This window comes from Neovison vison, chromosome 6 (genome assembly GCF_020171115.1).
Source record: "Neovison vison isolate M4711 chromosome 6, ASM_NN_V1, whole genome shotgun sequence".
NCBI lineage: Eukaryota > Metazoa > Chordata > Mammalia > Carnivora > Mustelidae > Neogale > Neogale vison.
The window spans coordinates 180,906,311-180,925,891 of NC_058096.1; the positions used below are offsets into that span (position 1 = coordinate 180,906,311).

Sequence of the window (19,581 nt, forward strand, 5' to 3'; positions counted from 1 at the left end):
ACATTATAATTTTTAACTACTATGTATTATTTGTGTAAATGGGAAAAAAAAACCAGGATGGGAATAGTGTCAGGAAAACCAAACACTAGAATGATTTACAACTTGTGAAACAATATAATGAATAATATTTTTCATTCTTACTCTGAGCTGTTCAGACTGGAGTATTATGTTTTATTCAGAGTATATTATAATCACTAAGGAAGCTTGTTAAAATACAGATAGCTAATCCTATTCCTAGCAATTTGGTTTCCTTATATCTGAGTGAAGTATCATGGAATCTGTATTTTCAACACCCTATGAATGGCTCATGTAGCTGAATTGGAATATTATGTTCAGAGCACACTTTACCAAAAGGGGAATTCAAATTCTCAAGTTTATCAAGAGACAGATAACCAATACAGCAAAGACCAGAAGTTATGTCACAAAAGAAAATGATAAAAACTTAGATTTTTACCCTGGGGGCAGGGTGAAGAATAATTGAGCAGTCTTCATAGATCTGAATTGCTGTCATGTGCAGAAAGGGTTAAAAAGAGCCCTTCCTATTGATGCCCAGGAGGCAAAAATAGGACTTTGGTTGTTGGAGGTTACAGAAAGCCCTATGGGCCTTAGTATCAAGAAGACCAATCTAAACTTCAGAGCTGTAACAGAGGTGATTTGTGAGGTAATGAGCTCTCTATCATTAGAGATGGCCAAGCAGAGGATGGATGAGCTATGTTTGAGACGTTGCAAAAATATTTATTTTTGCAATGAATGGGGAGTTAAACCTCTTCCTATGAACAGTCTACTCTACCCTCAACATTCCTTTGCTCTAAAGAGTCTAATGCTCTTAGATCAAGTATGCATAAATAAAATTCACTTTTTATTTTTGAAAATACGCTTTGACATTCTCATCCTGTTCCAGGGTATTGAAACTTCATTGCTTTTGCAAGTCCCTACTGGAGTCTTTTATCATTTCATGTGGTCTCTTGCTTCTAAGTTTCCTTACTGATGTCCTTTGCTGCCTCACTTCTAAGCCTGTTACTCTGTCTCCACCAAAGAGATGCTCAAAGGGTTTTTGTTTGAAAGTGAGAGGTATCTAGATAGTAAATTTTTCTTCAGTATATAGAGGAGGAAAAAATGTAGTTCAGATTCCCTTGTTGTCAGTGACTCCTCATCTTTTGAACCTTTTGTGAAATAAAGACAATCTTGAGCAAATTCCCAGGGCCATGTCTCAGTTTAGGGATCTTTATTCAGTGCTGATTTGGGAAGAAAAATAAGCTCTAGCTCTCTGAAATCCAAGGTTAACCCTTCTCACTGAGAAATTACAGGTTGCCATTAATGCCTAAGAAATCTTCCTATTCTTTACCCTACAATCTTGAGAACTGAGACTGTAATTTTCATTTCTCCCTTGGGGAATTCATTTTCACCTTAGTTGCTAAAACTTTCTGATATAGTCCTTCTCTAAGAGTGGAACATTTAAAAGCTGCCAGAAGAAAATGGTCCAGATATAAGGAATATTACATAAAGAATAATAAAGAAAAAATGAGTACTTCTATTTCATACCTGTTTCATCATCCCCAAGTTTTGTTTTATGAAGCTAATTGGCTATTAATAATATGCACATTTAATAGGAGAAGGTACTAGAGCTAGGAATAGAAAAGTAATTCTCCAAAATCACATTGTTTGCATGTAGAAGGGGGAGGACTTGAACCTAGATTTTCCAGATGCCAAATCCTTTGCTCTTTTCCTAATACCATCTTTCTTCTTTTCTATTATCTATAACTGACCCTTTTCTTCTATGTAAATATGATCCCTGTGGAACATTCTTCCTTACTCTCAGACTTCCTTCCAAACACCCAAATTCTGTGCGTATCAAAGCCTACTCAGAACTAGGACAACTTTTCCTGATCATCCGTCCCCTTCCTGCCATCAGCACTCTGTGTCCTGTGTTCAATTTCCTCAGAATCTTATAGAATGAAAGGTCAATCTGTCATTTCAATTACTTCAATGTGTTTGTAGCTACCATTAGCAGGGAATAGAATGTATTTGTCAAACCATTACGAAATAATTCTTTTCTCCAAAATGGCCTCACCAGGGGACAGATCTTCAAACCTCAGTGTGCATAACAATCACTTAAAGGACTTGGTAAAACACAAGCTGCTGGGTTCTACACTCCCAATTTCTCCTTCAGTAGATCTGGGAAGGAGCCAAAGAATTTACATCATTAACAAATTATCTGGGAATGGTAATACTGGTGGGTCCTGGAACACTTCTTCAAAAATCACTAATATAATGGTACTTCTCAATGTCCTCTGCATAACCATACCAGAAAGGGAAATGGCTCAGAGTTTGATAAAATGATGGCCATCTTGTATATTTCTCTTCAGGTGTTATGTGGGAACCTGAACAAAAGGATATTCCTTAGTTCATAGATGCATGGCATGTCTGGGATGGAAGGGACCTAATGATCTCTCAGCCCAATCTTCTCATTTTATAGATGAGTAAACAGAGGGGAAGATGGCAGCAGCTCTGTTACTAGAATCCAGGTACCCCTATGTGCTGCTCTGTGAACTGATGAATGTGTTAACCTGTAAGCCCTTCCTGTCACTGTATTTTTCATCCCTCCCTTCTCCCTTCTCCCCATGGGCTCCCTATTCCCATCCCAAATAGTCAGGCTGAGTGGGGGCTTTTATCTATTTTGTTCCATCATCAGCCACTGTCATGCTTAATCTGTGTATTTTTAATGGGGAAAGAAAAAAAAACCTACCTTACAAATTGGAAGTTTAAAATTCTTCCCATTTGGCTTTTCTTAATTAAATGTATAATTCATGAGCCACTTAAGTTGAAACCATTGAATTTTTAAAATATTTTCTCCGCCATCTATGACATTTATCTGTTATTAATGATTGTGATGCATTTTCCCTATGATGATTCAGCAGTAACATTAGAAATGAATGATAATTGGTCTTTCCTGAAGCATTGCCTGTAGTTTCACATTGACACCAACCTCTACAATTTTAATGTTATTAGGAATGGCAGATCTGCAGTAAGCAACTGAAGACTCTATCTGCTGCTCTCTCAAGCATACAACAAATCCTATTTTCCCTAGAGCATGATTGTGTTTTGACATCTTTTATAGCCCTATATCTTGCACTGTAATATTTAAAGTACAGACACAAGAGATATATGCAATTGTACCCATTATATCGGACATAATTTTTATTACAGGGGAAGTATCCCACGTGAAAGAGACCAGTCGTGATAAACACTGACACTGAGAACTTCTATTGGCTCCGTAAAACAGGCCTCAAAATGGGTAGCATGTTTCTAGAAGTAGAAAATAAATGAGAAGAATAAAGAATCTGAAGCGTAGTGCTCAGATTTAGTGGATAAATCTCCCCTTTGGAATATTCTGGAATGAGTGTACTTTACTGCAAACCTTGTGCAGAGCTCTAGGGTTAAATGTGACTGCCTGCCGGGTGGTAAATCATGGTTATGCTAGCTCAGTGGCAAAGACCTAATCCAAGAAAAATAATTCCTTTTCTGGAATTGAAGTCATTGATATTGGTGTTGAGCAAGTTTATGATGTAACCCAGAACACTGCCCTGACACCTTTACAACCACTCCGATTTCTGTTCCCATTTGTTCCACAATTACTGCTTAACCACCTAGATTTTATTAGATCCCTTTTGATTTACACATCTCCTGTTCAGAATCATGGAGATAGCTGCATTTGTGGCCTACAAACAACAACTAAGGAAAGGCCCTCTGAGTTCCTGCTATTGCTAGCTTACAGAGAACTCTAGGGCTGCATGTGTACCAGTACTTCCTACCTGGAGAAGGAATGAAAGCACAGGCAGCTTCTGAATGAACTTCTAAGAAACCTCCAGTTTTAAGGAAGACTGGGTAAGCCATGGGAGGCAATTACAGAAGGACTACACTTCCTTTGTTCCTCTCAATTCCCATCCTCTACAGGTGGGCTAGATATAAAGAATGTTAAGTGAGGGGTCATTCCAGTGGTTCTCAACCAAGGATGATTTTGCCTGAGAGGGGATATTTGGCAATGTCTGGAGATGTTTTCCTTCTCCCTATTGGGAGAGGGGGTGCTATTGCATCAAATGGGCACAGGCCAGGGATGTTGCTAAACATTTTCGCAACCCAGAGGACAAACCCCATAACAAAGAATTACCTCACTGTAAATTGTCAATAGTGTTGATGTTGAGAAAACCTGGGCTATGCAAATGGAAATAGACTGTAACATGAGAATTCTGTTTGATGTGCTAGAAAGCAAGGGAAAACATTTTTACTGGGAAAGAATAAGATTGTGAACGTAGAAGAGGAAACGTGGAGCCCAGGACCTAGGAAAATGAACTATGGGACTCTGGTCAGCTACATGATCTTTCTGGTTCTAATACAGTACACTTATATTAGATAAATCAATTTACCTCTCTAGGTGGTCTTTACATATTCTCTAATACAGATACACTTGCTGTTTCCATTTATACTTGATTTAGCAATTATTTTCTGTTGTGGGCCAGATTGTGCCAGAACAAATTAGATAGCAGAATAAATGCAGTGGTATTTAAACCCAAGATATGTCTTCTTGGTCAAGTTAACACTAACTTCTTTAACACAATTACTTAATTTATAGAGTGGAGAAATTTTCTTTGAAAGCGTTAAGGCACATAAGATGCTGAACTGAGTGTCCAGCATATAGGAAGCATTTGTTACCTTATCCAATCAGGTGGCATTAAATACTATTTATATGGTGATTAAAAAAAAGAGAGAGAGAGAGACAATGGTCTCCAAAAAGAGTCACTGTGCTAAGTGCCATGTCTGCCTTCCAAAACTTACACCAAACACAATTCTACTTTCAACCTCTCCCTTAGCCAGTTAATCTGGAATTACCTGGTTAGCAGGACTCCTTCTTTCAGGTGAGCAACCTACCTGACAGACCCTATCCATCCTCTAGACTAAGGTGACCTTGCCTGAAACAATCTATTCTTTGCTGGAACAACTTCCTTATCTTGCCTCTTTCTGCCTATAAAAGTCTTTAATTTTGAACCTCTTCAGGATTCCTTTCCACTTTTTTAAAGATTTTATTTATTTGTCAGAGAGAGAGAGAGAACACACAAGCAGGGGGAGGGGCAGGCAGAGGGAGAAGCAGGCTCCCTGTTAAGCAAGAAGCCAAATGTGGGACTTGATCCTAGGACCTTGGGATCCTGACCTGAGCAGAAGGCAGACTCTTAACCAACTGAGCCACCCAGGCATCCCATGGGTTCCTTTCCATTTGTAAGATGATATGCTGCCCAATTCATAAATCATTGAATAAAGCCAATTAGACCTTTAAAATTATTCAGTTAAATTTTGTATTTTTAATAATGGTAACTACCAATATTAGTTCTCCAAACCAGAACTTTCCCCCAGATATATAAATCTAGTTGCCTACGCAAAATTTTCATTGTTCTATCTAACAGACATCTGAACATTAAAATGTCCCAAAACAAATTCCTGATTTCCTCCATTCCAAAACCTGCTCTCCTGTTATTGGTATCAACCCAATAAATGGCACCGCTTTCTTCCACTTGCTCAACCTAAAAACCACTTCTCTCTTTCTCTTTACACTCTACATCTAATCTTTCAGGAAATTATCTCAGCTATACGTTCTAAATATATACTGAAGATGGTTATTTGTTCACCTCTCTGCTCTATCATCCTGCTTCAAGCCACATTACTTCTCCCCTGAGTCACTGTAATCACCTTTAACTCCTTATATTACTGCCCCTTTATGGTCTACTCAGAGTAAACTTTTTAAACTGGAACTCAGAGAAGGCAAGTCAGTCTTTTGCTCACTACCACACAATGCATTCTAATCTCACTCCCACTAAAAACCAGAGGCTCCATAATATCTTTTAAGTAGTGCTTACAACCTCATCTATGCTCCTGTTTGCTCACCTTTCTCTACCCACACTGGTTTCATTACTTTTCTTCCAACGTGCCAGACACAGCCCTACTGCCAAGACCTTTGCACATGCTGTTCCCTCTGTGCAAACTGCCTTTGCTCAATGTCTCCCTCTCATTCCTTCAGTTCTCTCCTCAAATGCCAACAACACCTTCTTTGGCCTCAGAATATACAATGGCAAACCCACTATTTCTTACCCCATTTAGTTTACTCTCTAGCTTTTATTACCATCTGCCACATTTTTATATTGTTTATTTTAAGATTCATGAAGGTAAAGACTTTGTCACATTGCTCTTCACTATATCCTTAAAATTCCCTAAAAGGAGTGGCACTTAGTATGTACACAATAAATATTTGTTGAGTAGATATATAGTACAAGTTCAGTAATGATGGTTGTTACTATTATACCAACAGACAACTGTTCTGCTATCCGCCTTTTACATATTTAAGCAACCTCAAAGTACACACACTGCTGATCTGAACAACAACAACAAAAACTAATTGGCGGGGCACCTGGGTGGCTCGGTGAGTTAAACCCTCTGCCTTCAGCTCAGGTCATAATCTCAGGGTCCTGGGATTGAGCCCCACAAGGAAGCAGGGAGCCTGCTTCCCTTCCTCTCTCTCTGCCTGCCTCTCTGTCTACTTGTGATCTCTGTCAAATAAATAAATAAAATCTTAAAAAAAAATAATTGGGAAGAAGGGCATATGAAATTTAGCACTTTTTCTCAATGTAACTTTCCTCTTTATTCTTTAACACAATTGGGAGTTTTTGCTGGAATGATTTTCCATTTCTGTTGAATTGTCAATGTTTTTATTGATGGAAATACAAATGCTGGGCTCAAACAACAGTGCTATCTTCCTACCACAGACATAGACATCCAAACTACTGGCATAAATTCAATTGTTCTACCAACCTAAGAGTTATATCTTTGAAGACAATGGAATATTTCCTCTATAACAAATTGTTTAAACCTATGATTTTTATGAGCCCAGGATTGAGAGTTTTATATCCAGACAATAAAGGGAAAGAATCTGCTTTACTTTAGATATGGTGAAACTATTATTTCACAGTGAAGGTGATCTTACTTATTTTAGACAACATGTATCATTTCTTCACTCTGCCATTTTTAAAGAAAATTTCATGTGAAGCTTGGCTAACTCACTGCACCCATGAAAATCTATTGCCAACTTATTTTCATATGGAACCTACAGCCTTGGCTTCAAGAGTTTCATGTCCATTAGAAAAATTAACAGTCTGGAATTTTGCTTTCAGTGCTGTTGCAAATGACTCATGCAGAATCTCTGTTACCAGTGACCAGTGCTCTTAATCAAAGCTCATCCTGGAGGTGAGTGAAAACCCATGGTAGAAAGACCTCTCTGCATGGCAGTTCCAAGTCTACCTCCAAGCTCAGTGACCCTCCCCCAAATGAATAAATAAAATAAATAGTGTATTGCCTCTTACTGTCACATAAACCCGGATGCAGAGAAGAGAGCTTAGAATCGTCCAGAGACCTAGCGGAGGAAAGGAAGACTTTACTTAGCGGACTACCAAATTTTACCTTTGCCCAGCACCAAGAGGCTAACGAGGAGACTTGTATTTTTCTGACATGGGTATCCAAATTAAGGATAGTAACTATAATAGACAATAGAAGGGATTGCTGGAGATTGTGTGGAGATGAGATAAATCATAGACTACTGTTAAGAGACTTTAGGAGAAAGGAAAGTGATGTCTAATAGGGAAAAAAGGGTTTCAATCAGATGTGCATTGTAGCACTTTCTGTGTTCTTCAGACAAAACTTTCAGTAAAACTTATAAATTGGAAGGGGAGGTGAACCATGAGAGACTATGGACTCTGAAAAACAGTCTGAGGGGTTTGAAGTGGCGGGTGGGGGGGTGGGAGGTTGGGGTACCAGGTGGTGGGTATTATAGAGGGCACGGATTGCATGGAGCACTGGGTGTGGTGAAAAAATAATGAATAATGTTTTTCTGAAAATAAATAAATTGAAAAAAAAAACAACTTATATTTCTCTGTAATATTTTAGAATTATATTTTTAGGAAGATGGAAACAAGGACTTAATCTGGCTCTACTGGCATTCAGTCACATTCATGGGGTTTATCTCTAGTTAAGCAATAGGATTAAGGAAGCAAATATACGTTTCTCCTCAGAGTATAGGGAATAGTTCTGGTTTTATGTCCAAATATCACATTTATAAGAGATAAAGCAAAATGTGCCAGTTTTGTGTTCTGGAATTATTGCCTGGGTTTCTTTTCTTTTTCACTATGACTACTTGCCTCTAGAATAAGCTTTATCTGTAAAACCTCTCTTTCTAGAAGGATAGCACATTTGTGGTTACTTTAAAAATTAGGTAGGAAACATCCATGAGAAAGCTATTCTGGATTCAAATCTCCTTTGGTCTATTTAGAAAAAAAAAAATAAAGGACATCCATAAAACAGCATCTGTTCAGTTTGGCTTATGTTGATTACTCTATTTCACTGAGTTGTCACTAATCATTTCTATGGGAAATCCATCTACGCACTTTTTTCTTTTGTTTTGTTCCTGGAGCTATTATTCCCTGCCCCCCCCCACCCCGGGTAAATTTATAGGATTCAACGTAGTTGCTAATTTTTCTTACTCTCCCATAGTTCTTGTTTTTTGTTTTTTGGTTTTTGTTTTATAAAACACACTAGAATGTATATGATAGGCCTGCCTTGTTAAGAAGTGTTTTCCCTTTTTTGTGTGTGTGTGATGATACTAGAGAGAACATATAAAGAACTCAGAATGTTCTGATAATATCGTTTAATATAATTTCTCCCTTGCCCTGGCTAAAGAGATTTGAACTATCAGAGGGAATTGATGTGACGGATATTCTTTGCTGCTGGCTCTGAAGATGGAGGGAGACATATGGTAAGAAATGTGGGTATTCACTAGACGATGACCGTGGCCCTTGACATCTGGCCAGCAAGGAATAGGGAACCTTAATACTACAATAGCCAGGAACCAAATGTAGCCAACAACTTGAGAGAGCTTGGAAGTGGATTCTTCCTCAGACTTCCCAGAAGAGAATGCCACCTGGTCATGACTTTGAGTTTATCCTTGTAAGAGTCTGAGTAGAGAGACCAATCACATCATCCTTTGGCTTCTGATGTATAGACCTGTGTGCTAATAAATGGGTGTTGCTTGATGCTACTAAGTTTAAGGTAGATTGTTATATAGTAAAGAAATATATAGATAGATACACATACATATATTCATACACAAATACATATGCATATATACATACGTGTGTGTATATATACATATATGCGCTAAACCAGAAAAAAAATCACAAAGACAGTTATGTCTATGTGTAAATTTGGCTCACTTTAAACCAGCTGTCCACTAATCCCATTTGAAGGTTATCCAACCAATATGTTTCTCTGCATTCTTGAAGTCTTTCTTGGCACAATTCACCTTTTTACAGGAAGGTGAGAATGGAAAAGGAAGAATAAGGAATTGTTTTAAATGAGCCAGTTAAAGACACTCATAGAACTCTTAGCAAACCCAGGAGGTGTAAGAGTGTTTAAATTGATAAACAATCTGAGGTTTAACCATTAACTACAGAGCTTTCTCTCCAAAGGCATTTTTTTTTTTTTTAAGTCAGAAATTCCTGCTTTGGAATCTTGCCTTCATTTACTAACTGAAAACTGATTTACTTAGTTTATCTGAGTCTTGGTTTCCTCATTTTAAATTTATTGTTCTTAATTATTGGAATACTGGGAAGGAGAAAATAAATGGAAACTCTAATAGGGCTTGCTCATGATAATAATTCAATAACTGGTAGCCATTGTCACTATTATTAATACTTTCTCCTTCTAACTAAGTGATGACTATTTGTATAATTGAGTCAAAGGGCGTCTGTCAATATTCCCCATAGTTTTGATCTGGGACAGCTATAAGGAACAGAAGTACAATATTCCAGTATTTCTGCCCTTGTGGAGATGAGGAAGTCCATGACACATCCTAGAGCTCTCTGGATAAAAATTCTTATAATAACTGGATATACTCAAATACCTAAAAATAGTTGGATGAAGTCAATATTGACAAATACCCTTGGGATCCTGCTAAAACATTCCATAGGATATAATCAGATTTGGCATCAGACAAGTTTGTCATAACTTGCATGCAACAGACATTAGTTATTCAATTAAAAAGATCTTAACTGAAGGCAGTGTTTGTCTATCTGTGACTTAACTTCATGGCATAAGCAGAGGTACACCGTTATAAGGGGTACATGCTTTAAATGATCAACTTATACTTTAACAGTGGTAGGTAACAAGGTAACAAGGAAAGCTTCTACTTGGCTGCCTTTTAAATTTTTATTATTTTTTCTAAAGATTTTATTTATTTTAGAGGCATAGAAAGCAGGGGCGAAACAAGGGCGGAGGGAGAGGGACAAGCAGACTGCCCTGAGCTCAAAGCCCAACTTGGGAGTGGATCATGTCCTGAGCTGAAACCAAGACTTGGATGCTAAACCTACCAAGCCACCCAGGTGCCCCACTGGCTGCCTTTTTAAAATATGTGACTTTCATTTACAAATATTTGACATTTCTGCTTCCTTTATTTAGATTAAACAAAGGTGAAAACAATCTTCAATCCTGTCAAGATTCTTTGACCAAAGTCAGCATAAAATGACATAGACAGACAGCACAAACAGACATGGCTTTGTCGATCTTGTCATCTTAAGTTACAGTACTAAAAGCTAATTTCCCTATGGTTAAGAAAATAAGCACCATCAATTTTTTTTCAATGCTCTGGAATAATATTTTATCTCAGCATCAAAAATAGTGTAACTCTCACCTAATATTTCAGGCGAGCATAATGCTATACTACTCTAATATTACTGAATAAAGTGTTGTTACCTTCTAATGAGTTTCCTTTTCTTTTGTATCAGCAGTTCAGGAGATTGTATAAAAATGAAAATAATGGAAAAATGTTTCCAAGTTTTTAAAAGATAGTTTAATATAGGGATATAATTGTTTCTGTTTTATTTTTAAATATTTGTTATATTTGCTTTCAAAATCCTCCCATTGCAGAGTGGAAATAAACTATAAAGGCTGCTCTGAGGAGCGAGACTGCCGGGATTTGAAGCTTGGCTCTGCTGCCTTTCAGCTGTGTTATCTTGGACTGGTTACTTAACCTCTGTCTACCTTATTGTTCTCATTTGTAAAACAATAATCATAGTTTGTCTTTCATGAAGCTGCTGTGAGAAACTGAAAAGTTAGTACATACAAAGTACTCAAATCTCTACTTCGTAAGTACTTGCTGTTATTATTAAGGTAACTGTCATACAATTAGTATGATATTGAATTGAACCGAATGAAATGACTCCATGGATATTGTGATATTGCCTCTTCCAGATTCATTGTTGCTTGAGAATCTACCAAATTTTATCAAATCATTTGGAATTGATGGAGCAGCTCTCCTCTTCCAATAGTTAAAGTGAGGGTGCCAAGAGGAATGCTGGAATTTGCTTCTCCATGGAGGTCAATAATAACAACGAAATAACAATCTCAGCTTTCTTTTCTGAATAAATACGAGCCATTACACTGATTGGTTTACATTTACTAGCTCACTTAATATTACAAAAGCACTACAGTGCAGATATCAGTGTCTCAATTCTACAGATGAGGAAACTGAGCCTAAAGCGCTTAAACAAATTGTCTCTTGTTATTCAGGGTGACAAGCATCAGAATGCAGCAGCAGTCAATTTCACTTTGTACCCTGGCACTTATGCTGGGTGCCAGGCTGAAACTCCTTAAGGCCATGTTTGTTGACTGACTGCCTAAACAAAAATTTCTTTTAAAAACATTTAGATTATACTGTTTAGATACAATAGGATGAACATGAAGAGCCTTCACGGTCCTTTTGACTTGTTAAAGAGCTACCATTGACTTCAAGACATGATGTGCCTTCTTTATTCCTCCAGTGACCACATTGATGGTGTGACCCAAACTATTCCCCACCATACCTCCAAAGTGTGGTGGTGGGCCACAGAGAAGCACCACACCTTGACCTTCTCGGACGGACACTGCACTTCTTGTTTTGGTTTCAAAGTCTTCAATATCTTGGAAAACAAACAAAACAGCTTTAGAATTATCTTGCAGTAAATAACATTTTAAAGTAGAATTTTGAACTTATTTTTCTTCTTAACAGTAAGGGACACTCATACTTGACTGACCAGAAGATTTAGTTGATGATCAATTTATATACACTGATTATTATCTCTAAAACTCTTGTTTCTTCTTTTCTCCTTTCTTTTTCATATAGTTAAATGGAGTATGTGATGAAGACATTTATTAACATTACCTACTATCTATTTGCTTTTATTCTCCCAGGAAGTTTGTAGCCCAGCAGAAAATCTTTAAAACTCAGCACCTATTTACTTTCCTTGCCCAGGGAAGATGTGATTAAAAAAACAAAATAAAATAAAACAAAACAAAAAGTATGCAGCAAGTTTGCGGTGGTCCTCTAGCCCTCTTGATTAATGGTTGGTATTTGATGTACAGATGGAGTCTGTGAGAATTTAGGATGGAATCGTGTGAGGTAAAGAGTTCTATGTGATTGAACTGTTGAGAGAGAAGGTATATATATATATATATATATATATATATATATTTTTTTTTTTTTAAGATTTTATTTATTTATTTGACAGAGAGAAATCACAAGTAGATGGAGAGGCAGGCAGAGAGAGAGAGGGAAGTAGGCTCCCTGCTGAGCAGAGAGCCCGATACGGGACTTGATCCCAGGACCCTGAGATCATGACCCGAGCCGAAGGCAGCGGCTTAACCCACTGAGCCACCCAGGAGCCCCGAGAAGGTATATTTTTTAATTTTCTAATTCTACTCCTTCACAAAGAAGCTTCATGATCTTGTTTAGAATGCTGTAATTTCCTACAACATCAAAGAATCATAGAAATACACTGTTAGCAGAAAGCTAACTAGTTCCATTGTTAAACCATCCATATGAAGTACAAATCCTTCCACATTCCTGGAATCCTCATTCAGTCTCCAGGAAAAGGTAGTTTTTGACTTTCCTGAACTTAGTTTTTTGACCTGTAAAATCTCATTATACTCTCATTTACTCTTTTAACAAATTTGTTTTGAACCCCTACTAAAAATACAGGAAGTATACTAAGGAGAGAAGACATATTAGTAAATAAACCAGGTGTGTACCTTGCCCTTATTGTGCTTATTATTAAATAGGAAAACTAGAAGACAATTTAAAAAATAAGTGAACAAATGTACCTTTGCAAATTGTAATAATTACTGTGGGGTGAAGACTGCTATTGTCTATAAAAATGTGTTCTCCCTTCTTCCATAATAGTAGATTTATAGAACAAATACAGTTTTCTAAGCATAGGATACATGTCCCAGACATCCTTATAATTAATGTGGCAAGCAGAAACAAGTGAAACTTCCATATATGATGTGTGAAAGGAAATCTCCACAAATTTATGTTCTCCACCCATCCCCCCAGCACCCAGATTGCCAATGACATAAAAGATCTTCTTGATCTGGATACTTGAGTGGCTGCATGGAGTACAACTCCAGCTATCTGGAACATCCACTCTGGATCACTAGAGTAGAGACAAGTCAACTCCTATCTTGTTTGAGGCATTTATTTTGGGGTCTCTGTGTTATAGCACTTTAACCTTTTAACCCCACTGACATATCTTGTGAATGAAAAGAATAGAACGTAGATTTGTTGGATGAGAAAGAGACAGCCATGCAATGGTGGTATGGAGCAGGGAACATATTCCTTGTGAGTAAACAAAAACCAAAAACCAGGTTTCGAAACCTAGAGGTAGAAAATAACAGGGAAATGTCACAATACTGAAAGGAAGCACTGCTCATTGGCACATAGGGGACAATAAGGGTCCATGAGAAACTACAATAATCAACATTTGGGGCTATTGTATTACATTAGGATTATATTAAAAGTATAAAGGGAATGCCTGGAAACAAGTGAATAATAAATCAGTGCAGAAGTTGAGTAATATCTACAATATTCATAGAATGGAAGGCTATCAATGATGAGTAAGAATGTGTTAGATATAAAGGACTGACTAGGAAAGTTCTTAGAAAGTGAGTTATACTCTTAAGTTTAAAAAGTGCTAAATATTATCCCATTGTGAAAGAAAAAAAGTAAAAACCTAAATATGACCATTTCCTTTAACCGGTATAGGTAAGATAATAGGATATATATTTTTAATATTCACCTTGATTGTCTCAAGGGAGTGAATGGGACATATGGAAGTAGAGATTATTAAATCTTTACCTACATCTCTCTATCTTTAAAAAAATATAAAGATTACAATTTGCGTAGTTTTTTGCTCATTTTAACTTTATTGGAGTATAATTGCAATAAATTATTGGTGTGATTTAGAGAAATTGAAGACTTCTATTTTGTATATATTATGTGTGTCTTATCCATGAATTACTTAAATGACAATGCCATGTATGCTATATAACATATGAGCACTGAAATCAGAGAAGCAAGGTCCAGATTTATAAGAACAGAATTCATCAGTATATATACAGTATTTAAAGCCATAGGAATGGATGTAATCCCCATGGGATGACTCTAAAATTTTTGGCGTGAGCAATTTGACAGTTGTCTAGAATCAAACTTTAAAAATCTCCAATGTTTAGAAGTAGAGTAGAGGATTATGAGGAAAGGAAAAAGGAAGGAAGGAAAGGGAAGGAGGGAAGAAGAGAGTAGGACAGAGAGAAGAAGGGGAAGAAGGAAGAAAGCTGGGTCTACAGCATGGAATAAGATGTGGACAGAAAAATGTCATATTAGGCAACATGAAGGTCACTTGTAATCTTGACAAGAGAAGTTTAAGTGAAATTATGGAGAAAGGCCAAAGTGAATTGAGGGATAAATAGTAGATAAGAACATGGGGATCACAGGTGTGCAAACTCTTCAGAGTTGACTATGAATGGGAGGTGAGATTTTGAGAATAGGGAAGAATTTAGATGGCAGGGGTGCTCTACTGATGTAAAAACCAGGTAAAGAAAGAGATGAGAATTCTAAGACACACATTATGGTAAAGTTCTTGAAAAGTCAGAAAGGTGGCAATCAGAACCCCTATGAAAGTGCTGACCTTTGTAAGGAAGGCAGAATTAAGACAAAAGATTAATTATTGATACAGGATAGACTGTACAATTATCTGCTGGTTAGATGAGAAAGATTTTCCCGGTGGTTTCAAATTTCTCAATGAAATGGATGGCAGTGTTGGGTAAATCACTGAGGAAGGGAAAAGATGCAGTAAATATACCTATTTATCTGAGTTGTTATGGGGATTAAATAAAATAATGAATCAAATTGTCTAACCTACAGTGTGTCATAGAAGAGGTAATTAGTATGTGGTAATTATTATGATAACAACACACCAAATGATTAGGTCATGCCGCTATATTTTCCTCTGACTTATACAAAGTTCAGATACATGAATTTGCAAAAAAAGGTTAAATAGCATATTTTGGTTCCCATAAAATTTTTTTGTGCATGGCTGTTTCCATTTGAAGCATGCATGCTGTTTACCTATGTTATTTACCAAATAAGTATTCTTTCCTGTAGAATTGCTCTCCATCCATGAAAAGTAAGAGTTCAATGAAATAGATGGATTAAATCTGATACATAAATTTAGTAACTCTTATATGTACTCTACTTTTAATAATACAAATATTTGCCAAAATAAACTCTACTTATCCCCAGCTACACCCTCTTTTCTTCCTCCAGCTGCTTTTGCTTAGTCATTAGCTTTACACTAATTCAGGACCTGGAATGCCTTGTCTGTTTCTTAAAGATTTTTAATCAAATACGTGTCCTTTCTTCTTTGGCCATGGGAAATACTAAATCAACCTACATATGTTTGGTACTGTTGATGTGAACTATTGCCTTGACTTGGGAGTCCTTTGTGACTTGGGCTTGCATAATTTTAAATGTGACTCAATAAGAATCAAGCTAACAAACTCTTTATAAAACCAAAAATCAATATATTGTATTCATTGTCTCTCTTTCTATTAGTAATAACAGGTGAGGATTTAAAAATGTTTTTCCTACTATCATTATTGAAAGGTCCCATTAAATTGTCATTACTTTTTAATGGTCACAAAAACAAAAACTGTCACAAAGGAGTAATGAGAAATTGAATGATTCTATGAAATTAACAAGCTTTGGATTGAATTTTCTCAGTGTCACATTGTCAGTGTGCCATATTCCCAGTAACATCAATCATGTTCTCAGTGTTAATCAGAAGCCATTATAACACACTGTTGATAAGACCACTGATATCTTAATATATTCTGTGTTCATTTCCATTTATAATAGGATCTGCTGGCAACATAATTTCTTCCTGCCTTTTATGATTACAATGGGGTATCTAATAATTTCCATATATCTCTCAAAAGTCATACAGGTCCTGTTAGCTATCAGAATACGGCCATTCCAAACTGGTACTAGTTCACTAGGTTTTAATTAATAATTCAGATTGTAAAACTGTTTAATAGCCACAAATGACAGACAAGATATAACTCGGACTTATTTAAACTAAGTGCCATCTCACATGAATACACTTTGATCAAGTTCTGTTTTACGTATCCAACTTCTACCTCAAGTACCTTTTTGCTAGCCAGAGACATGATATAATTCAGGTATTTTGAGGCAAGGCTGACTGAATTAGGTAGCCATTTGAGCACCCAATGAGATTTTCTTTGCTCTATAACACCTTTCAAGACTCTAGATTTATTCTTCTATGAGGAGAGGCCAAAAAGAACTACCAGTTTCTATTTTTGTCTTATCCATTTTTGCTTAAGGGAAAACAGCTTAGTGTGAGATCATTCCCTGAGATGGTCTCAAATTCTGTATTATTTGGAGAAACTCCCATAAGCTACAAAGGTGACCTGCCCAGCCCGTCCTTGTGCTCAAGGTATAAGTCCTGCAGAGCAGGTTGTTGTGAAAGACCCCGATTGTTGGCGGTTGCTCTCATTAAGCCATTCTGATGACCGTGGCTTATCGGATCCTGTGGTTTTATTGCTGGTTTTGGAGGAAGCATTTGGCAGGAACGTAAGCAAAAATGCAGTCACAAACAAGGCTCTGTTCCAAAGGCCAGCAGGAAGTGCCTGAGAATGGCCCATAAAATAAGCTTTAAAGAATTACAGGGCCATATGCTCTCTCCTGGAGCAACCAAGGTGCAGAGGAGGGACAAGGGCCACCAAAATGTACTTAAAATTAAGTCCAAGCAATGCTAAGTATTGCAGTGTCTCATTGTAAGGAGAATACATCTTTGCAGCTGCCATGTGTAGGAATGAATCTCAGCCTAATTAAAGTGAGAAAACTGTATTATTTGCTGCCAAGGCCTGAGGATCACAATCAGAGGATGTGCTTGGCAGTGCCAGTCCCTGACACAGAAGGAGGCCAGGGGTTTGCCAACTCTCATAAACTTGGAGGGAGGCTGTAGGTACTGGGGGTTCATTGACCCAGACCAGGAGTACGACACCTATGAAGTCAGGGATAGGAAAAGACATTCACCAGGAAAATGTGCATGCCTCAAGCAGCACATACTACAGTTGAGTTGTTCGAAATCTGAATAGTAATATTAACTGGATTTTTATTCAGTTGCTCTGTATTATATTATTGTAATATTTTAAATCTTTATTTTTCTTTCTTTCTATATAACTATATAGTTATAGTTTTTGTTCTTCCTATATAACTCTACTATATAGCTTTTCATCTATATAACTATTATGTTCCAGACACTCAGTGAAGTAGTTTCATTGAATTCTCATGATGACCCTGGAATGCAGGTACCACTATCACAGTCACTTAACAAGGAAGGAAACAGGTTTATATAGGATCAGCGCCAGACCAGCGGTCACACAGTTTCTATATATCAGGACAGAACCGAAGAGGAGGTAGTCTGCTTCCAGAGCTCACACTCCCAAATGTGATACTCTTCTGCTTTCCAAAGGTTAACTGGGGTCTTGCTGCCATACATAAGATATAAAACAGGCATAAACTGCCACTCCATGTTCAAACAAACAAATGAACAAACAAACAAACAAACACAAAAGCTTAGTGCCTTTCCAAATTCCTGCAAATTCCTGGACTGGGGAAGGAAAAGCCATATTTTCAGGTTTAGAAAGTTTCATTTCTGATATTCTCACTTTTCAGAATCCTTGTTGTGTCCTTTCCATGTGTGTTTCCTAATTTATCTCCACCTTCGTGTCCCTGCAAACAGGGAATTAGCTTCTTATCTTGATCTACATACAGAGATAGACACCAATCCCCACCTTGGTCCCCCCACTCTGCACGGATAGGAAGCACCACCAGGGCCATATTTGTGCCTCTGCTAATCTTATGGATTGAATAAGATGCAATCCAAACATCTTGAAATCAAATATTGGATATTTAGTTCTTAAAAGCCTATAGCTCTCCCCTCTGTTGGTTATGTCTGCTTTCTCTCTTCTACAAACTTCCCGCTACAGTCCTGTTTCTGGAGCAGGGAAAAACCCAAATTCTCCCCCTTCTGCAAAGTTCACCTCCCTCCTTCTACTACTTCCATACTCAGAAACTGAAAAATCTGCCCTCATTGTAAGTAAAGGAAGTAAAATTAAATTCCGAAGACCATGACTCCAGAGGCCATCTGCTTAAGCCACACTATCTTACCCCCCTAGAGCTTCCTCACAATACGACTGTATGATCTGCCCCCAAACCAGAGACAGTGCTCCTTTCCCCCTCTCTGCACCTCAAAAACAACTTTAATAATTTGTTACTTTGACAATGCTGAATCTGATTTTAAATTCCAAGGTTTCTTGCACTGTACTTTGTTTTGCACCAGTAGAATACTATTACCCCTTTGCAAATTCTGCAGAAGTTTCAGCACTGAAGGTTTGCATTGAGGAGTGTTTGTTCATCCTCCTGATGCAGTTTCCACATTGGAGGTACGTGCTTTATTTTGGCCTACGGCAAAAACATTTTGCCAGGTGAGAAAATGCTGACCCCCTGCCCAGCAACAGGGAAATGGTGAAGATACCAAGAATAATTCCCTAGCTCTGCATTAGCCTCATGGAACTCCTAGATATATGTAACTTTTGAAATCAAAGTACTCTTTAAGAATATCAAGACATTATAGTAAGGTTTTTCCGAATTCATATCTGTCCATCAGTTGTCTCCTTTGAAGAGAACTACTCATGGTGAATATCAGATGGTTCATGTTACCATTTCCTATTTCTTGGGTGGTTTGGAGTAAGCTGAAATTCTTGATGCTGTTAACTAATTTTCCCTGGCCTTTATTAAGTGGCATACAAAAATATTTCTACTTAGACTGATTTCATTTTATATCATCATTTTTAGGATGCTATATACTCAGTTACTGTGTTTGTGATATTATTGTGTTTCCTAGCATAACTCGTTAATGTAACATGACATAACCTTATAAAGCACAGTGCTATTGTCAAATTCTGTAAAAGAGGCAATAGCTGAGTCTCAATATTGAACATATATTTGGAATGCTAATATCTAAGCAAGAAGTAAAGGGATATTTTAAGAATTTCTGGTGTCAAACTCATTTATATTCCAAGTTAAAATTCCTT

General features: G+C 37.2%; 1 protein-coding gene across 1 annotated transcript in view; it reads right to left on the reverse strand.

Moving 5' to 3' along the window:
• LOC122909261 (contactin-6) overlaps positions 1–19,581 on the reverse strand; it is a 296,144-nt gene that overhangs the window by 109,929 nt on the left and 166,634 nt on the right. The window contains exon 5 of the mRNA XM_044253137.1: positions 11,952–12,047. Coding sequence (XP_044109072.1) covers positions 11,952–12,047 — 96 coding nt within the window. The remainder of the gene's footprint in view (positions 1–11,951; positions 12,048–19,581) is intronic.